Below are 17793 nucleotides of genomic sequence, written 5' to 3'. Positions count from 1 at the left end.
TCCTCATTCGAGTATTCCAGGTAGTTATGAACGACATTAATATTGTTTACTATGTACAAGGATTTGGTTGTCTACATTTTTTCTGAACCTTTTACGCTTTTAAATTTCGCCCCTCCTGCCGAAAATTCCTGGCTTCACCACTGCCAGCAGACAGCCCCCGTCGCCTCCCCCAACAACCAGAAAGGCTCCAATTTGTAGCAATCACAACCGTTGAATTTCCAACTGTCCTTTTGAGATGGGCCGTTAATTTTCAACAGTAAAAAAATATTTTAAAAATTCAAAAATGATCCAGCTCCTAATAAATTTATTTATTTATTTTTATTTTTGAATTTATCGATACAAGACAATTTTCTGAATCCTCACAACTTTCTAGAGGTGACGAATTGACGATAATCTTTGCACATAATCTTGCAAATTATGGGGAGGCCAACCCTAATCAGTGGAAATATTATATGAAACTGGTTGACAAAGTGATCTGCTCCATTTTGTGCGTTGGATATCAAACTGGAAATATTATAAGAAAAGATATCAAACTGAAGAATGGAATATATAAATAAAGAAAATGTGTGCACGCTTCTATGATTGCTTCTGCTAGCACGGCAAACAAGTCCAATACTTCAAAGTCAAGCAACCACCGTCCCTCATTCTGAACTCACTCTCACTCTCACTCTCACCCTCACCCTACACCACCAAAGGAACCTCCCTCTGCAATTCCATATAGCAACCACGGCCGCGGCCACTTCTTCTTCAAACTTCAACTGCAAAAGTTACCAAGAAGTTAATCAAATTTACTTATGGCACCCATCACCAGCCTCGTCTGCTTCGTTCTCACTCACTTTGGTTTTCTCTGGACACCCACATTTTTTCAAAATTTCAGGTATGAAATCCCCATTGAGCTTGAGCGAGGTACATTCCGAAGTTACAGGTACGAAAATCCCCTCGGTCTCTCTCCCTTGGGTTTTGGTTTTGCACACCCTGTACTTGCAACCCTTATGTAATCTCATCATCTGCAGCTACCTGCATTTAATTGTTGTTCAAACTTAATCAAGACCATATATATATATATGTATATGTATATATAGATACACGCACACACACATGCGATCATATGTATGTATGTTGAAGGAATCAAAGTTCGACATGACCGGCTACTTTTGATCTCGTTCGATGAAGTGATCATGAAGGGCATGGTTTGGTTCTGGAGCTGCAGATGGTGTTCTGGTCATGCCAAACATTATTGTATAACATATGAATGTATTGTACATATGTTTTGTTATGCATCGTCCATGATCAGGAGAATTAGTCTGTTGTATTGGATACGCAGCAGGACATTCGCTTATGTTGTTACTAAATTCTCTAATCATTTTAACTTGTAAGTTTTTTTGCGGGTGTAGATAGTTTGGGATTGATTCTCTAATAGGTCGTTTGTTTAAGGGAAAACTCAAGGCCAAATTTATTTTCAGTTTTTAAAAAAGTGAAAACTAAAACTAAAAAAAAATAAGAAAAGGTTATTAAACGGCCGAAATGTTTAAATGAAATGTCTAAATGTAACAAGTTTGAATGAACATAGATGACCTTTATGGTTTAAGCATAAGGGGTTGCCTTGAAGAGAAGCAATTAGAGCTAATTTCTACACTCTACCCTCCTCTATTTCTACACTTTATCTGATATGACGGACCAAGTCATTCCACATCACTGTCAAGTCTACTTCATCGTCTTATCCCATCTTCGTTGGTGCACATTTTCAACCAGGATGACCTTCCTTGTACCCCTTCAACCTAAGTTCGGTGTAGTGTGGACGGGGTGACGCTTTTGTAATCGTTGTTGTGTCCCTCTTCATGTATTCCACCCCCTCCCCCACCCCTCCCTTTTTTTCACCGTTTTTATCTGTATGCTTTATTTATGTCTCTTAGTTTGCCTTTCGTAGCTTTCGGCGTTCTCTTGACTTTTGTCTTGATAATGAAATTTTCAATTTTTTTTTTAAAAGGGCCCAATTGCAAATTACTCAAACTCATAATTTACCAATAAGCCAAACTCGGAGTATTTCAATTGTGTAGGGTTTGCAATTGCATTAAATAAGATACAACGTTGCGATAGAGCACATTTCATATCATACATAAAGTATCTAGACACTTACTTTTAATTCTAAGGGAAATTCTCTTGTTTCAATCATAAATTATTGCATGGTACTGGAATGCCATTAAAAGATATAATTATTTCAATTTTTATAATGTGTTGCTTGGTATTGAAATTATTTCTACCCATATCATAATACGCAGATTAGCTATTACATAATTGTATATAATTTTTTAGTCATAATCAAAATAGAATCATTTTTATTCATGGGCATAATCTAAACTATTCTTCTTATTTACAAGGAAAGAAATTTGAACTCAAGTACAAAGTTAATCAAGTGATAAATTAACTAAAATCTTGAGAAATCAACAGAAATGGAATAGCTTCTCCTCCATTTTAAGAGAAAATATTAATCTAACAAAATTATATTAAAAAAATATCTAAGAAATTTATATTAAACAAGAACAACGTAATTGCTCTCCATTTTAGGAGAGATATTAAACAGAGAATTAAAATTTGTTTTATTGGAAAAAAAGGAAAAAAAAGAAAAAGAAAAAGAAAAGAACATGAACGTGTCTCCTCCATTTTAGGAGGATATATTAATATCTAACAAAATTATATTAAAAAAAAAATTAAGAACCAACGTGGGAGAAAATGGGTAGAGGTTGTCATCAGTTTAAAAAGAAAACGGTGATGTTCTCCCACTACCAAGCAGTAACTCCCCAGTTCCCACGTATATTCCCATTTTTTCCGTTGTGGCTACAATATTATTATATGTACTCCCCATCTCCTCCGATTATGTGGCCAAATCTTATACTCCTCGTTTTTTTGCTCTGCCTTCTTCACATGCGATGCTATTTGAATTAATTTGGTGAGATTCTTGACTCAAAAGGCTTTTGCCAACCATTCATATCCATCTTCTGTGAAATCTTGGTGCTTTTTATTTCAATTTTCTTATTCTTTCTTCCTCCTTTTTGTTATAGGGTCAAGATGATTCTATTAGGCTCCATCGTTCAAAGGTTTGTGTAACATCTCACATCGCTCAGGGGAGTGATCCTTATATGTATATTCTCATCTCTACCTCGTACGAGGCCTTTTGGGAGCTCACTGGCTTCGGGTTCCATGGGAACTCCGAAGTTAAGCAAGTAGCGCGCAAGAGCATTCCCAGGATGGGTGACCCATCGGGAAGTTCTCGTGTGAGTTCCCAAAAACAAAACTGTGAGGGAATGGTAAGCCCAAAGCGGACAATATCGTGCTACGGTGATGGAGCGGGCCCGGGAAGTGGTCCCTCCCGGGTCGGGATGTGACAATTTGGTATCAGAGCCTAACCCTGGCTGTGGTGTGCTGACGAGGACGTCGGGCCCCTAAGGGGGGTGGATTGTAACATCCCATATCGCCCAGGGGAGTGATCCTTATATGTATATTCCCATCTCTACCTAGTACGAGGCCTTTTGGGAGCTCACTGGCTTCGGGTTCCATCGGAACTCCGAAGTTAAGTAAGTAGCGCGCAAGAGCATTCCCATGATGGGTGACCCACTGGGAAGTTGCCCCATGATGGGTAACCCACTAGGAAGTTGCTCGTGAGTTCCCAAAAACAAAAATCGTGAGGGTGTGGTCGGGGCCCAAAGCGGATAATATCATGCTACAGTGGAGTTGAGCCCGGGAAGTGGTCTCCCCTGGTTCGGGATGTGACAGTTTGAGTAACTTTGGGTAAATCTCAATTTAAATTTACCTTTTCAGTTTTTAGGTTTTTTTTTACAATTTATCTTTTAGGTGATGAATTTGATGCGCTCTGCTGCAACTTTGAGGATGTACATATGAGTTTGTATTTAGTATTTCTAAGTCAATTTTAGTTTTTTTAACTTCTTCATTTGAAATCTTCATTGTGCGCTTTTTAAATTTTGGTTAGATTATGAGTTTCAATTTTGATTATCTTAATGTGCTATACGTGTGCTATGGTAATTTAAAAAATTATTTGTTTTCGTTCTCAGGATATCTACAAGAATGCCCACAAAAAATGAAGAAGGAACTACCTATTGATAAGATCCCAAACAGACGTGTCTCTATTTTTACACCTAGGTGGGAGATATCTGTCGGAGTAAAAATTACCGATCTAAGCCAACTGATTCTCAAAGAGTGGAAAAAGAAGAAGCATGAGCAATATGTATTCTAAATTCTTTATTAAATTTGTTACAATAAATTTTAACATTATATATACCTTCAATATATCATGAAATCATATCGTTCTGTCCTGTTGAAAATTTAATGCGTTCGGTTAAAATCAAATAGCATTATTTGTAATTGAATTGCATTAAAAGTTGAAAAAGGGAATTAAACATTAAAAGAAATAGACAATCGGATGACACAGCTCATGAAATAGACAATCGGATGAGAGAAACTGAAATACTAAATAGAGATGTGGTTGAAAAAATCCAACAAATCTTGAATCAATATAATGCATTTGTGCAAACATTTCACCACCTTGCGCAACGTCAAGATTTGCAAAGTTGTAGGTTGATTATCAAGGAGCAGCCCGTGAATCAATGACAATATTGTTTACCGTCTGCATCTCAGGTTGCTGCAATCATAGTAGGTGGTGAAGGATTAGAAAATATTAGAGGTCAAGATATTATTGTGCAAACTACAGATGGTCAACTTAAGAGTATCAAAGACTGTGTCGGCTACTATGACCCTTTACAATATCCATTGTTGTTACCTTATGGAACGTATGGATGGGATGTAAATACTCAAAATAACGACAACAGAAAAGTTACATGCTGTGACTATTATTCGTATGTTCTTCAGGTAACCTAAGACCTTCATCTCTACCAATACAATATTAATTTTTAAAACTTTTATTGTGTTGAACAATGAATTTTATCATTTTAGATTCGTCAACACGACGAATCGCTTCTACTTCATGGTGGCTGCTTATTGTAGCAATATGTAGTTGACAACTACGTAAAGATCGAATCACAAAAGCTTAGATGGATGAGTGATAATCAACACACAATAATTTATGACCGCATAATATACAATGAACAGATGTGATTTAAGCTGGTATAACTTGTTAGGATGATTATTTCAACAAAGCTCCGTGGAGTCGAAGATAGAGCAAACCTACATCTAATTAGACAAATATTACAATAAAAAATTAGTTCAAGCACGCACTCTTATAAACAAAGTAGCAAAAGCTTGATGAAAGGCAAGTGTTAAAGTTCATGGTTGCGATGACTATAGTTGCTGGAGCTGGTGATAGTACTGAATCATAATGTCTTATGTGAAGTTGAGATTATTGTAGCTGTGTAATTAAGAAATTAAGTAACAGATAGGTTTATGTTTAAAACCTACTTTATGAACTTTTCTGTTCTGCACGTTGCTCGCTAGGGTTTTGTTCCTTTACATGTGGTTGGTTTGTATACTTTGGTTACCCCTATGTTTACATTTGAAACAAAATTCAATGAGCAAAACGTAGGAAAAGTAATTAGTATGAAATTCTTCAATGGAAATTTAAATTGCAGAAAAAACCTTGGATTTTCCAAACTGGTGGAGTGAAGAAAGAGAAAGGAGAAGTCACTGAGAATTATCATTTCGTTGATCCGTTTAGGATTTCGAGAGCGAGGGAGGTCTTCATCGCAATAATTTTATTGCCGTCACTATAAATCGAAGCATAAACCCTACAGACTGCTATTACACGTAGGAGGGATTACATACAAATTTGTGCTTTGAAAAATTTGGCAGTGAAATTCTTTTTCCATAAAAATTGATAGGAAAACAGGTGACTGAATAGAAGAAAGAAAAAAGGGCAATCACATATTCAAAAGGAACACGACATTAACGTACCTTCGTTAACCTTGTCATCTTCGAGCTTCAGGAACTGGAATTGCATTTACTCTAAAACCAAATTGCAATGAAAACCCAATGAGGCGAATCACTGACCAAAACCTTTTTTTTGATGGATGAAACTTTAATAAACAAAGTAAGATAAGGAGAAAAAGATACCTGGTTGAATCCGTTAATCAAGCAACAATATACCACTCCACCTATCTCTTCCTCCACTTTTCGCAAGAACGGTTATGCTCGTCTTCATCAACCTTTCCATCCGCTCCCTGCAATATGTTTGTATATGTTTCAAAATCAAAATGCAAGATAAAAGAGGAGAAGTAGACACCAAAAAAAAAAAAAAAAAAAAAAAAGAGAAGAAGAAAAAGTAAATAACACAATACAAAATACCCAATAGGCTGAGACAATTCAGTTTATAAGTGGTGGAGAAACAGATAAACCAAATGATAACTGCTTATAGCAATTTCAAAGTGGGGAGTTTAAAACTGACGACAACTGCAACAGTTTTCTCTATCTCTACCCCTCTTCTTCCACGTTGTCTTTTTATTTTCTTATTTTTTATTATATATTTTTGTATATTATCTGTCTCTAAAAATGGAGGAGTTTTGACACACCCCGACCCAGAAAGTCCACTTGGATCCTGAATCGAGCTGTGCTGGCTGATACCTGGAAGGTGACGAAGCCATAAAATGTGATAGAGTGTATAAAAATGTGAATAATTTGAACCTAAAAATTTTAAATACCAGAGTGCGTTGTGAGCGAGAGTGAACTCATTTCACACACGATGTCAGAGCATAAGTAAGGTACAGGAGTGTGGGTAAGAATCATACCCTCAGAAGTATCCATCAATACTAAGATTCACCACAAATCCTTATCGATACAAACTCAGCAACTAAAACCTGGAGGGCACCAAACAGAGAGTGTGAGTGAGCAATAAAACCAAGCATCCCAAAGTTATTACCTCTCTAAAAGTAATGTCCCTCAATGTAAAACCCGTATCATTTCCCATAAGACAATACAACATATATACATATATCCAAACCATACTTAGAAATGGCCAAAACCACGGTTTGCCATCAACTCCACCATGCATTAATAAGTAGGCCAAATGAACTTAATCAATACAAAATGATATATCAGTCGGAGTCATCTAATATGACATGTACAACTTATCCATATCTCATCAATCATGGCTAGCATATAAGTCGGAGTCACCTCTTGTGACCTGTACGACTTATCCATATCTTATCAATCATGGCTAGCGTATAAGTCGGAGTCACCTATAGTGACCTGTACGACTTATCCATATCTCATCAATCATTCTAGCCAATAGCTCAATAAGTATACCTACACACGAGTCGGAACCACCTAAAGTGGTCTGTACGACAAGACTGGGTGTAAATAAATACGCTCAAGTGCTACGATCACGTGAAGACTGTGCGAATAATCGCGGGTCACCTACTAGTCGGAACCACCTAAAGTGGTCTGTACGACATGACTGTGCACCTACCTTGGATCCAAGATGAGCGTAAGGTGCGGGAGGTGAACATCACGTAAAGGACTGTGCTCTGGCCACGGGCGGGAGCACTAACACCGGGGTGCAGGTTTATGAGCTATAATATATCACAACACAATCATACTCACTAACATCACTAACATCAACATGTACTCACCTGAAGCTTACCTGGCCGTCCGCAGCGTCATATAGCGCTTCAAAGCATTCACAATAGTTAGGTTCAGGTAATATCCATATGAATATGCCATGATGCAATCTAAACCCAAACATTTCATGATATTCCCAAAATATATAATACGGCGTAACATGTACAATTAATAACACCCTACTCCTAAACTATTTACTTTTGAGAGTAATCATCAGTGATAAGCCCAATTAGACCCTAGTTACATTAACTATCATTACTTACCTTTCCTTACTTCAATTTCTTGATTCTTCACGCATTAATTTATGATCAACATTTAATCACCAAATCAGCTAAATCTCACACTTCCCACCAATGTCCCTCACATTGCTCAATTCACTAAATAAGGCTATTGTCTCAATTATTTAATCTCATTTATTATATGGCTGCATCTAACGTCTTGTTAGACTGCCTACGTACCTTAAACAAAGATTAAGCCATTCGTAGTTCGCAATGATTAATTGTAGGTAACAAGCATAAATCACTATAGAAGTTCTTGTGTAACTATCAATTATATGCCTATGAAAGAAAAAGACCCACTCACCTGGAGTCCACGCTATGATTATCTTGCACGCACATCGAGACATCACGATCTATCGTCGCATGTGACCAATTAGCAAATTACGTCTCAAAGTTCTTACCGATAGAAAACATAATTTACATAAAACATATCCTCAAGGACCTTCAAGAATAATTTGAGACCCATTAACCAAAAGTCAACCGTCGATCAAAGATCGACGGTAGGGTCTACAACCCTGTATAACTCGATTTGGAAGATCCACTTATCAGATTTCCAATCCGTAACTTCTAAAGATCCACATTATACTTCAAGAATAACATATTAAAATTTTATTACGATCCAACGGTTGGATCCTCGCCAATTCCCAAAACTGATTAGCGGTTAACGTTTTATTTTATGAATTTACAAATCTAATTTGGAAAGATCTGTACGTCAGATTCCCAATCTGTAAGTTCCAACATTCTTCAAATATTATGTACTACAATGTAACAAAGTTTGGTGACGATCCAACTGTTGGATCGGCTATTCACATAAATACCTATTAACATATCGTAGAGAATTTAGGTTCCAACGATCAACCTACATCATTCAAATATCAAGACTAAATTCAAGACATTCGACATAGCCTAAAAATAGCATTGGCAGCCCACTGGCCAAGCGCCGCTGCACGCGCCGCCGTAGGTGGCGGTCGGCCGCCCCGACTCGCAGGAAAATCCAACTATTTCCAAAAATTCTCAAACTTCACAGAAATGAAGATCTCAGTGAGTAGAGCAACTTTCATAACTGCCACGAAGTCCAAAAGTGGACGGAAGATGGTCAATATTTCCCACAAAGCCGGCGGGTGCCTAAAACTTCCCGACGTCGATTGGTCGTCTACGGTGGTCCAATGGGGTCAAGGTTGGTTGGGTTTTGCTCCTGGGATGATGGGATACAAAGCCCAAGTGGTGGCATTGGCCATCGCTTTGCTGATTTGCCGGAACATTGAAAAGAGTGGCCGGAGCACTATTGATTTTCTTCAACTTTCGTGGCATCCAACCGCCACATACCATGGTTAATCAAGGTGGTTCTTGGGTGATTTTTGTAGAGGGGAATGAGAGCTTCAAGATGGTGGTGGTGGCGTCGAAAAACTCTATCGGAGTTGGCCGGAATCGGCCTTGGAAGATGAGTGGTCGTGGAGGTGTATGGACGGAAACCCACGGGAAAAGCTCGCAGCTTTCCCCACCCACCCCCCCCCCCCCCCCCCCCCCACCAACTCTTTTTTTTTTTTTTTTTTTTTTTTTTTTTTGCTTTTCTTCCTTTTTTTTGATTTCTCACTAGTCCTCCATCCCTTTTAATTTGATTGGTCCCTTTTTCCTCTTTACTTAAGGTTGATTAGTTAGTCTTGCCACAAGGTGGGAGTTCAAATAATTTAACTAGATTTAAATAACCAACTTCAAACGTCCGTAATTATACCGTTATAATTCGGACTCGCAAACAGCTATCGCCTATGCGTTCGTAGTGACAAGTACTACGAGGATATGCTAAAAGAATAAGTCATATGTCACTCTAACCGATAATCAATAGAAGTCAAAGTCTTTGCCTCTAGGGCATTTTCATAAATTCACGCTTCTAAAATTAATAAAAATGTAAAATTTGGAATGGGTTGTCACAAGTTTGATCAGCACGTTCCTTTTTATTATCTGTTTTTTTATGTTTATTTTAAATAAAACAAATTTAAGTTTTTGACAAAATTGCCCTTGCATTTTTTTATGTATCAAATTTGATCAGTTTTAGATTTTTTTTGTTTGGGGGTGTTTTAGTTCAGAAATTTTTGGTGAAGCCTTGTGACACCAAAGTAGTCTTCTGGCTTTCTAATATTAGAGATTTACAAGGAAAGAAATTTGAACTCGAGCACAAAGTTAATCAAGTGATAAATTAACTAAAATCTGGAGAAAACTCAATAATCGCATTTTCACGGAAATTTATATATACTAAAACCCAAACCGGGTGGTACTGTTCTATAACAGTGTTTTGACGTAATTGCCCTTCGCTGCTGCTCAGTCTGAGGCTTTTTTCCCTGCTTAGAACAGTGAATTTACAGCTTTGCCCTCATTTGGTCCTATCTGCTGCTTATGCTTTGTTTGGACTTTATTTCATTTTTTTTTTAATGGGCTATGTTTGTTTTTGCTGCAGTTGCAGCACAGTTTTGTCAAGCCCACGTGTTGATCATCGCGTGGTGCTTTGATGTTGTTGTTAGCTTTTTGCACAATAAAATTACACCAGTGCTCTTTGTTGGTTGTCTTTGACGGAATTGGACTGCATTTCACTTTTTTTTTTTGTGGTTGTGTTTGTATTTGCTACAGCTGCAACACAGTTTTGTCAGGCCCACGTGTTGGTCATCGCATGGTACTTTGTTTTGGTTTTGTTTTGTTCCGTTTTGTTTCCTCTCATTTTCAACTTTGCTTCACTATCGCTTTCACCCGTTTTGTTTCCCTCAAATTTTCGTGCTGTTGCTTTCAGTCGGTGTTTTGTGAGATTTTGCTGCCTGTGGTTGCTCGGAAAATACGAAATCAATATAAGGTTTTTATTTACACCCTGCGAAGACATCTGTGTTTAAGGTGACGAGTTTTGAAATTATGTGCTTTTAATTCGAAGGATAGTGTGCTTGCTTATTGTTAATTATTTTTATTTCATTTTGAATTTGTTAGTTTATCTTTTGTGCATCTGAGTATATGATTCGATGTTTTAGACTGGATTTTTGTGGTTTTGAGTTTGTGGGTTTTTTTTGGGTGCGTGAGAAGATGTTATCCAATGGTTTCATTCAACATTTTTCCTCGATTTGTTGCAACTTTGATGTCCCTGTGCCCCTTTGTCAAACTTTGTTTTCTGTTTTTTTATTTTTTCTGTGTTGCTTTTGTAAAATTAAAGTGGGAGTTTGACGGATGTTGATGAATCCCGCAGTTTATCGGCAAAGAGAACAACAACTTTTGTAATGTTTTTAGTCATTTACCCACATATTCATAAAGTGGTGTTATTTTTATGGAGGATGGTTATTAATCTTTTTGTATTGTTAATTTCGCAGCATGTGGGTTGCTCGGAGACCACTGGGTTATGCTTTTGTTCACTTGGATCACGGTACAGATGCAGAGGATGCAATTGGTGAATTAGATGGTATGTTTAGTATTTGGCTATTGATTTTTAATATGGGGTTTTCTTAGTTTATATCATTCGAATCCAGCATAAGGGAGAAAGATAAGTTCATCGGTAGCATTGTTTGTGAAGCAGCATAATTAGATGGTATCTATTTTCAAATGCATATTTCAAAATCTTCCTTATACAACCTCTGATTTTTCACAAATTATACATGTTCAACTAGGTCTAGGTTTCTTCTTTATATAATGCAGTTGTCACCTTCGTTGGAACTTCTTCACTTTTTGACATGTGAGATATCTCAATCAAAATAATGCTCATCATATAACATATAATTTAGTAGAACAATATTGATATTGTTGCTTGAGTTGTGAGCATTCTGTTTTCCTCTTCTAGAATTGTGACTTGCGATCTTGCTTTTTATGATTCACTGTTTTATTCTTTATGTCAATCCTTTACTTCTGCATTGATGGGTAACTCTTTGGTTTTGTTTTTTGTTGAGCTTTTTAATTAGCCCAGGCTAGCTGTCCATTCCTAATGGATGGGTTTGGTTTCTGCATTAAAAATGTAGTTTCTAACTATGACATCTAAGAAAATTAGTCTTTTTTTTCTCCTTTTCAGCTTATTAAACATGATTTGCTAAGTGTTTATGTTTTTAATTTGTCTGTTTGCAGTGTGGGAAAATTCTTATTATCTCCTTGACTCTACAGTTTACTGCCTGCAGACGTGTTTGACGTTTTGTTCCGCTTTTGGTAAGTGATGTTTGTTCTTTGTAATATGTGGTTTCTTTTTGAGTCTTCCCCTTTGAATCATTGATTTGCTGCTTTTATCAAACGTTCCCTATTTGATAATAATGTTAATTCAGGTTTAACATCTTATATTATTTTTGAACTTAAATAAGTTCACAGTATTAGATTGTTAGTGGGGGTTCAATTCAATATCACAATGCAATGTGCTTTGTTCTACAATTGTGTTCAAACGTTTTGGATTTCTTTCTTTATCTATAGATTTGCATTAATATTGTTTGTTGCCAAGTTAGTTGTCTTCCGTGCACATCGATATATAAAGTTTGAGATTTAGGTTTTCAATCATGTGATCCTCAAATGCTTTATTAATTAGTTGGTTAAATGTCTGGTGATCATTTGGGACTATAGAATATTAAATTTGTTGTCAATGCTTTGAAATTTAGATGAGTACCATGGATACCTGATTGTTTCAAATTTGTGTTTATTTCCGCTTCACATTAATGTAAAGTTATATTTATGGAAGGAAAAAAAAACAACAGTTTACATCCATGCCACCTGACAGACATAGTTGTTTTTTATTTATTTCTTAACTTATTAAAACTAACTTAGTAAGTGTTTTTCTTTTTGGTTTATGCATTTGCAGTGTGGGAAAGTAATTGATTATATCTGCTTAACCCTGCTTTTCCCTTTTGGGACAAGTGCTTCAAATTTTGTTGTACTTTTGGTAATTGATTATTTGGTTTCCTCTTTAGTTAGCTTTTTCCAACTATTGTTTTACTGCTTTCATAATGTGTTAGGTGTTTTATAATAGTTATTTTTTGTCATATGTTAATTTCTGATCATTTGTTTTACTATCCTAATATGAAATGTATTTTTTTTTTTTGTCAAATTTAGTTCTTTAATTACTTTTGGTTGGCTTATTTCTTTTCTGAGTCCTTTTTATTTTTGGAATTTCGAGTTTATGTAGTGGTTATCGGTTTTGTAATAGTTATGTTAAAATTATTTTAACCATTTATTTAATTAGGAATGAAAGAAATCAATCATTTCTTTCATATTTGTTTACAGATTTGTGTTATACTGATTCTTATCTTTATAAAATTTATCTCTCTTTTAACATATTCAATGGAAACAATTGAGGTCACCCCTATTGCAAAATTGCGTCCTTACACTAAAGCGGAGAAAATAAAGATTTGTGTCTGTAGGATATGGAAATCTAGCATTTCTGCAACTGTTCGCAAATACGTTACACTACAGTGTATCTTGGTTGATGAAACAGTAAGCCATCATTCTCATAATTCAAATTAAGTACTTTAACAGTTATAGTTATGTAGTAAGTTTTTTTTTATTTTTCATTGTTAGTTTGTTAATTTATATTTATGTTTATATATATATATATATATATATATATTTTTTTTTTAACAGTTTCATTTTTTAACATGTCTAAAGTGTTTTGTAAATCTTGGTTATGATAGTTGACATATTTTCAGTTAGTTTATTTACCCACTGTGCTCATTCAATCTCTCTGTACCAAAATATAATGTTTTTCACTATTTACTTACTCATAAGTCTTTTAATTATGTTATTATTCTTTTGTTTTTTTGTTTTTTTTCTTAATATGGCATGTGATCAATTACGAAGAACAATGCGGTTGAAGCATCTGCGTCAGACATCGATTGTGAACTGGTAGCCTCAAAGATTGATGCTGGTAGTTGTTACGAAATCATGAATTTTCGCACGATCAACATCAGAGGACAGTATAAAGTGGTGCCGCATGAAACCCAGGTTATATTCACTGGTACAACATTGTTTAAAAAACTGTCTACCGTCTTTCCACCCATCCCTCGACGTAGGTTTTTCCTACTAGATTTCAACATGCTCTATCCGCGTCTGAACAGAGATGATATTCTTGCAGGTAACATCAATACGTGTGTATTTGTCTATATATATATATATATGTGTGTGTGTGTGTGTGTGTGTGTATCTACATGTTCATCAATTAAAAACATTTCTGTTATTTTTTCACTGAAATGAGTTTTGACATTATTTTTGTATTAACTTTTTAAATTGTAAGATGTGATTGGCCATATAACTGCGGTCCAGCAATTGGAATCAAAACAGATTAATCAAAGAATAGTGCAGAAGTGTGATATACACATTGAGAATATCAGGTTGTTCTTTTCTTTAACTGTTGCAATTCCAATTTGTTAATATCATTTTCTCTGTTAGGCTGGGAAGAAAATTTAGTGTTTGTTTCTCATTTGTTTTGTGCACAGAAAAGAAGAATTATCTGTTACATTGTGGGCAGATATTGCAGAAGCTTTTTGTTCTTTATCGATCCACAAGTTGTCTTTGCCGATTATTGTTGTATTTACAAGTTTAAAAGTCAAGATTTACCTAGGTAAGCTCATCTAACTAATACCCATTTTTTCTGTCTTTATTTAGATATGTTCTTACATTTCTTGCTGTAAACTGTTCCACTATTTTATCATTATGGAATTTTAGTGTATTTGATTGTTACTCTTTAGGACAAAATTTTGATGTCTTATTTTTTTTCTTTCTTATTTATAAACTGTTAGAACCTGTTTGTTACAGTTTGTATTTTGTTTCTAGCATTACATGTTCAAATTATTTTACCACATTTTTATATGCATCCATTACAATATTTTCCTCACATTTAAACATCTATCATCCAATTAAAAACATTTACTCATCTATCATATTTGCTAATATTTGTTTTACAATTCTGTTATTATTTTTTACCATCGACAGAGAACATCGTCTTGAATAGTACTGGCTCCTCCCTTTTTTTCATCGACCCAGACATCCCGGAGGTTAACTCATATAAATCAATGTCAGTGCACTTCTAAAATCGTCATTCCTGTTCAAACCTCTAAACATGCTAATTTTTCAAAATTTCTTATTTTCTTTTTAAACTTGCAGGTTCTCAACCTGTAAAGTCCCTGTAAAAATACTGCCTCCTTCTTCAAGGCAGGCAAATGAAGCTGAAATTCTGCGTACAGCAAGAAGAGTAACAATAGATGAGCTGGCCTTTTTGGATCCTGATTTGTATAAGGTATACAAATGATTTATGCTTTTCTATCTTTTTTTTTTTTTTTTTTTTTTTTTTTAAACATTTACCTTGATTTTTACATATTGAACAGAAACTAATTTTGTTGTTGCTCTTTTATGACACACGTGTCATAAAACATGTGACAGAATGATACATTCCTATGTAAAGCATCTATCAAACGTTTTGACACACGTTATGATTGGTGGTACAATGCTTGCCCTAGCTGTGCCAAACAAATGCATAAGAACCCGTCGACTGGACAACTCATCTGTCAGAAACACCCCAACCAAATTCCAATACCATGGTAACATTCAATATGCAAGTTTGTTATTCTGTCTTTTTTTACTTTTTCTACGATTTTCAATTCCATGCTGTTTCTTTCCAACTAAAAAATGACTTCAAATCTGTAACCTCTGTTCTTTAAACTTCTTTGCTCTGATTGTTAACAATGAGTTATAAACCATAAAAAAAAACTCATGGAATTCAATTTTTAAATATAGGTACAAAGTTAATTTGATTCTTGAAGACAACACTAATGAAATTAGTGCTTTGATAATTGGCAAAGGTGGAGAAAAACTCTTTGGTATGCCCTGCAAAGATTTGGTCATGAATCAGAGATTGATTGACCAACAACAACTGCCAAATGAGTTTTTGCGACTGATTGGACAAAAGAAGATTTTCCACTTGCGATTCGGAAATAGAAAAAATAGTTTCAACTCAAGTGACGTGTTGGTTTACAATGTGTCTAATGATACAGCTATAGAACCAATAACTCCACAAATCTTACCAAGAGCAGTCACATTATCTTCCACTACTGTATTATCTTTGACCTCACCACCTGAAACAAGCGGAGAATCACATAAACGAAAGAGGGAGTCTGTGAGGAAAGCTCTTTTTACTGACAGTGAACAGAGGTATAGATTCAAACTCCATAGTATCATAAAATCTGATACTTTTATTTTACTTCCCTGTGTTCAAATATTCATATGTTCTGGCTATCTTGCTTTGCTTAATATATACCTGTGAAGAATCTTTTTTTTTTTTTTTTTTTTTTTTTTTTTTTAAAGACACAATTTGAGTAAAGAGACACGAATTATAGTTAGACAACATTTTCTATGTTTTATCCAATAAAATGTGCTCATCACTCATGGTCATTTAAAACAGTGAAGCAGAAGAAATTTCAGAAGTTGACCCAAAAGAATTTGATGAAATACCTATCAAATTGCTGAAAAAAAATCCACCTCCAGCTTCTGCAAAAACAGATAGTACCTCCAAAAATTAACTGGGTCAGTATGGTTCCATTTTGCTAAATTCTTTGCTTCAAAACTGCTCAGCTGCGAACTTAATCACTATCTAAATGCCTTGCATTATTTTTCTCTATACAGGTTGGTTTCTCAATGTTAACATTGATAATGGTCCTGCTATAAGACGTTTCCTCCTCTGCTACAATATATTTTGCATCTTTTGCTACTCTGTATTAAACATTGTCCTATATCTTTGGTGGTTTGTAAATACCACTTTTTGCACAAAACTCGACAATATTTTTTGCATCTCCGTATACCAGCATTTCTTAATTTTTTGTGTACAGAAGCTGGTTTAGTTTTTAGAGCACAAAGAACAGCTAAAGTAGAATATATAGCTCTAATATTTTTTGTATCCCTGTATGAAAGGCTGCTAATATTTTGTTTGTAAGTATGATCAACCTAATCCAAAAACACTTATAAGTGTTGTGATCTAATCATAAACTTTCATGTTTATCCCTACCTTCTCACAATTCAAGCTTTTCTCCAACTTTTCCATTTTCTTTGTTATTAATGTTATCATTGATTTGCAAATTCATTTTTCAAGTCTTTAATATAGCATTTCATTCTGCTTTAAAACCCGCAGCAACGCGCGGGTATAAATAACTAGTTGTAAACTATAGCTCTAAGTTTTTAATCGATTTCGTTAATTTTTTGAAAATCCATATTTTCTTGGCATTTTCCCAGCATCACGTGCTTCATAAAATTCAAGTTGGACATTCCATAAATGTTCTAGTCGCCGAAATCCGTTACGGTTTTGGTAACTCTGTTTTGGGCCTTACTAGTACTGTTCTTGAATTTTCAAAATTTCAACCAAAATTGGGATTTCACATAAATTGTGTGCTATAACTCTTAGTATTTTAATCTTCTTCTTTTTTTATTTATTTATTTATTTATTTATTTAATTTTATTTTTTAACATAACAAGTCTATTCGATTCCTCCGGTTTAACAAGAAAATGATTGTCATGATTATCATGGTTGTTCATATAATTAATAAAAAATTATAGGGTAATTCTATTAATACCTCACAATCTTATGAAGACACCCTACACTTAAAATTTATCACGTAAACTTCTTCTTTTACCCCTATTTGAATTAAGGTGAGAAAAAGAAAATCCAACCATCCAATTATTTGCCGGCCAACCACCTCACAGCTATCCACTTACCATGGCACCACATTCTCTAAAGTTCATCTTCTTGTCCGTATGAATTCTCTGTAATTGATATCTGGCATCAATTGTCAAGACAAATAGTGCTTGTTGATTTGATCTATGCTTCTGCACTTCTAATTTCATTTTGTAGTTGGATGTTTTTCTATAATTCTTTGCGAGTATAAAACCTCTAGAATTTAGGGATTTTCATTGCTTAATTGAAGTGAAGGACTATTACATTCTTTTTTATTTTCTT

The 17793-nt window shown here is 35.0% G+C and overlaps 1 protein-coding gene and 1 long non-coding RNA gene across 4 annotated transcripts; both read left to right on the top strand.

Moving 5' to 3' along the window:
• The first annotated feature begins 563 nt into the window (after window positions 1–563).
• LOC125468914 lies at window positions 564–4291 on the top strand. Of its 2 annotated transcripts, none has more exons than XR_007251266.1 (2): window positions 564–925; window positions 4068–4291. It is a non-coding gene; the product is annotated as an uncharacterized LOC125468914 (long non-coding RNA). The 2 variants fall into 2 exon arrangements; XR_007251267.1 differs by lacking the exon at window positions 564–925 and adding an exon at window positions 3771–3786.
• An 8632-nt stretch (window positions 4292–12923) lies between these two features.
• On the top strand, window positions 12924–16494 carry LOC125468919. Of its 2 annotated transcripts, none has more exons than XM_048565682.1 (9): window positions 12924–13289; window positions 13653–13796; window positions 14115–14412; window positions 14784–14865; window positions 14955–15087; window positions 15231–15388; window positions 15585–15998; window positions 16249–16370; window positions 16470–16494. In XM_048565682.1, coding segments are annotated over exons 4-8 (825 nt in total). In that variant the 5' UTR covers window positions 12924–13289; window positions 13653–13796; window positions 14115–14412; window positions 14784–14863; the 3' UTR covers window positions 16367–16370; window positions 16470–16494. The 2 variants fall into 2 exon arrangements, with proteins under 2 accessions (XP_048421639.1, XP_048421638.1); XM_048565681.1 differs by having other exon boundaries at window positions 14086–14412.
• The last annotated feature ends 1299 nt before the right edge of the window (window positions 16495–17793 follow it).

The sequence above is a fragment of a genome, unplaced genomic scaffold, assembly GCF_019419815.1.
Source record: "Pyrus x bretschneideri cultivar Hongxiangsu unplaced genomic scaffold, Pyrus_bretschneideri_v1 Contig4, whole genome shotgun sequence".
Lineage (NCBI taxonomy): Eukaryota > Viridiplantae > Streptophyta > Magnoliopsida > Rosales > Rosaceae > Pyrus > Pyrus x bretschneideri.
Note: the sequence above shows the minus strand (reverse complement) of the source record. Positions and strands in the feature narration are given on the sequence as shown.

Bases quoted from the DNA above. Each gene is read 5' to 3' on its own strand.
- LOC125468919 (XM_048565682.1), top strand. The intron at 15,389-15,584 runs GTAACATTCAAT...TTTTAAATATAG, and splicing joins AACCAAATTCCAATACCATG to GTACAAAGTTAATTTGATTC. The intron at 15,999-16,248 runs GTATAGATTCAA...CATTTAAAACAG, and splicing joins TTTACTGACAGTGAACAGAG to TGAAGCAGAAGAAATTTCAG.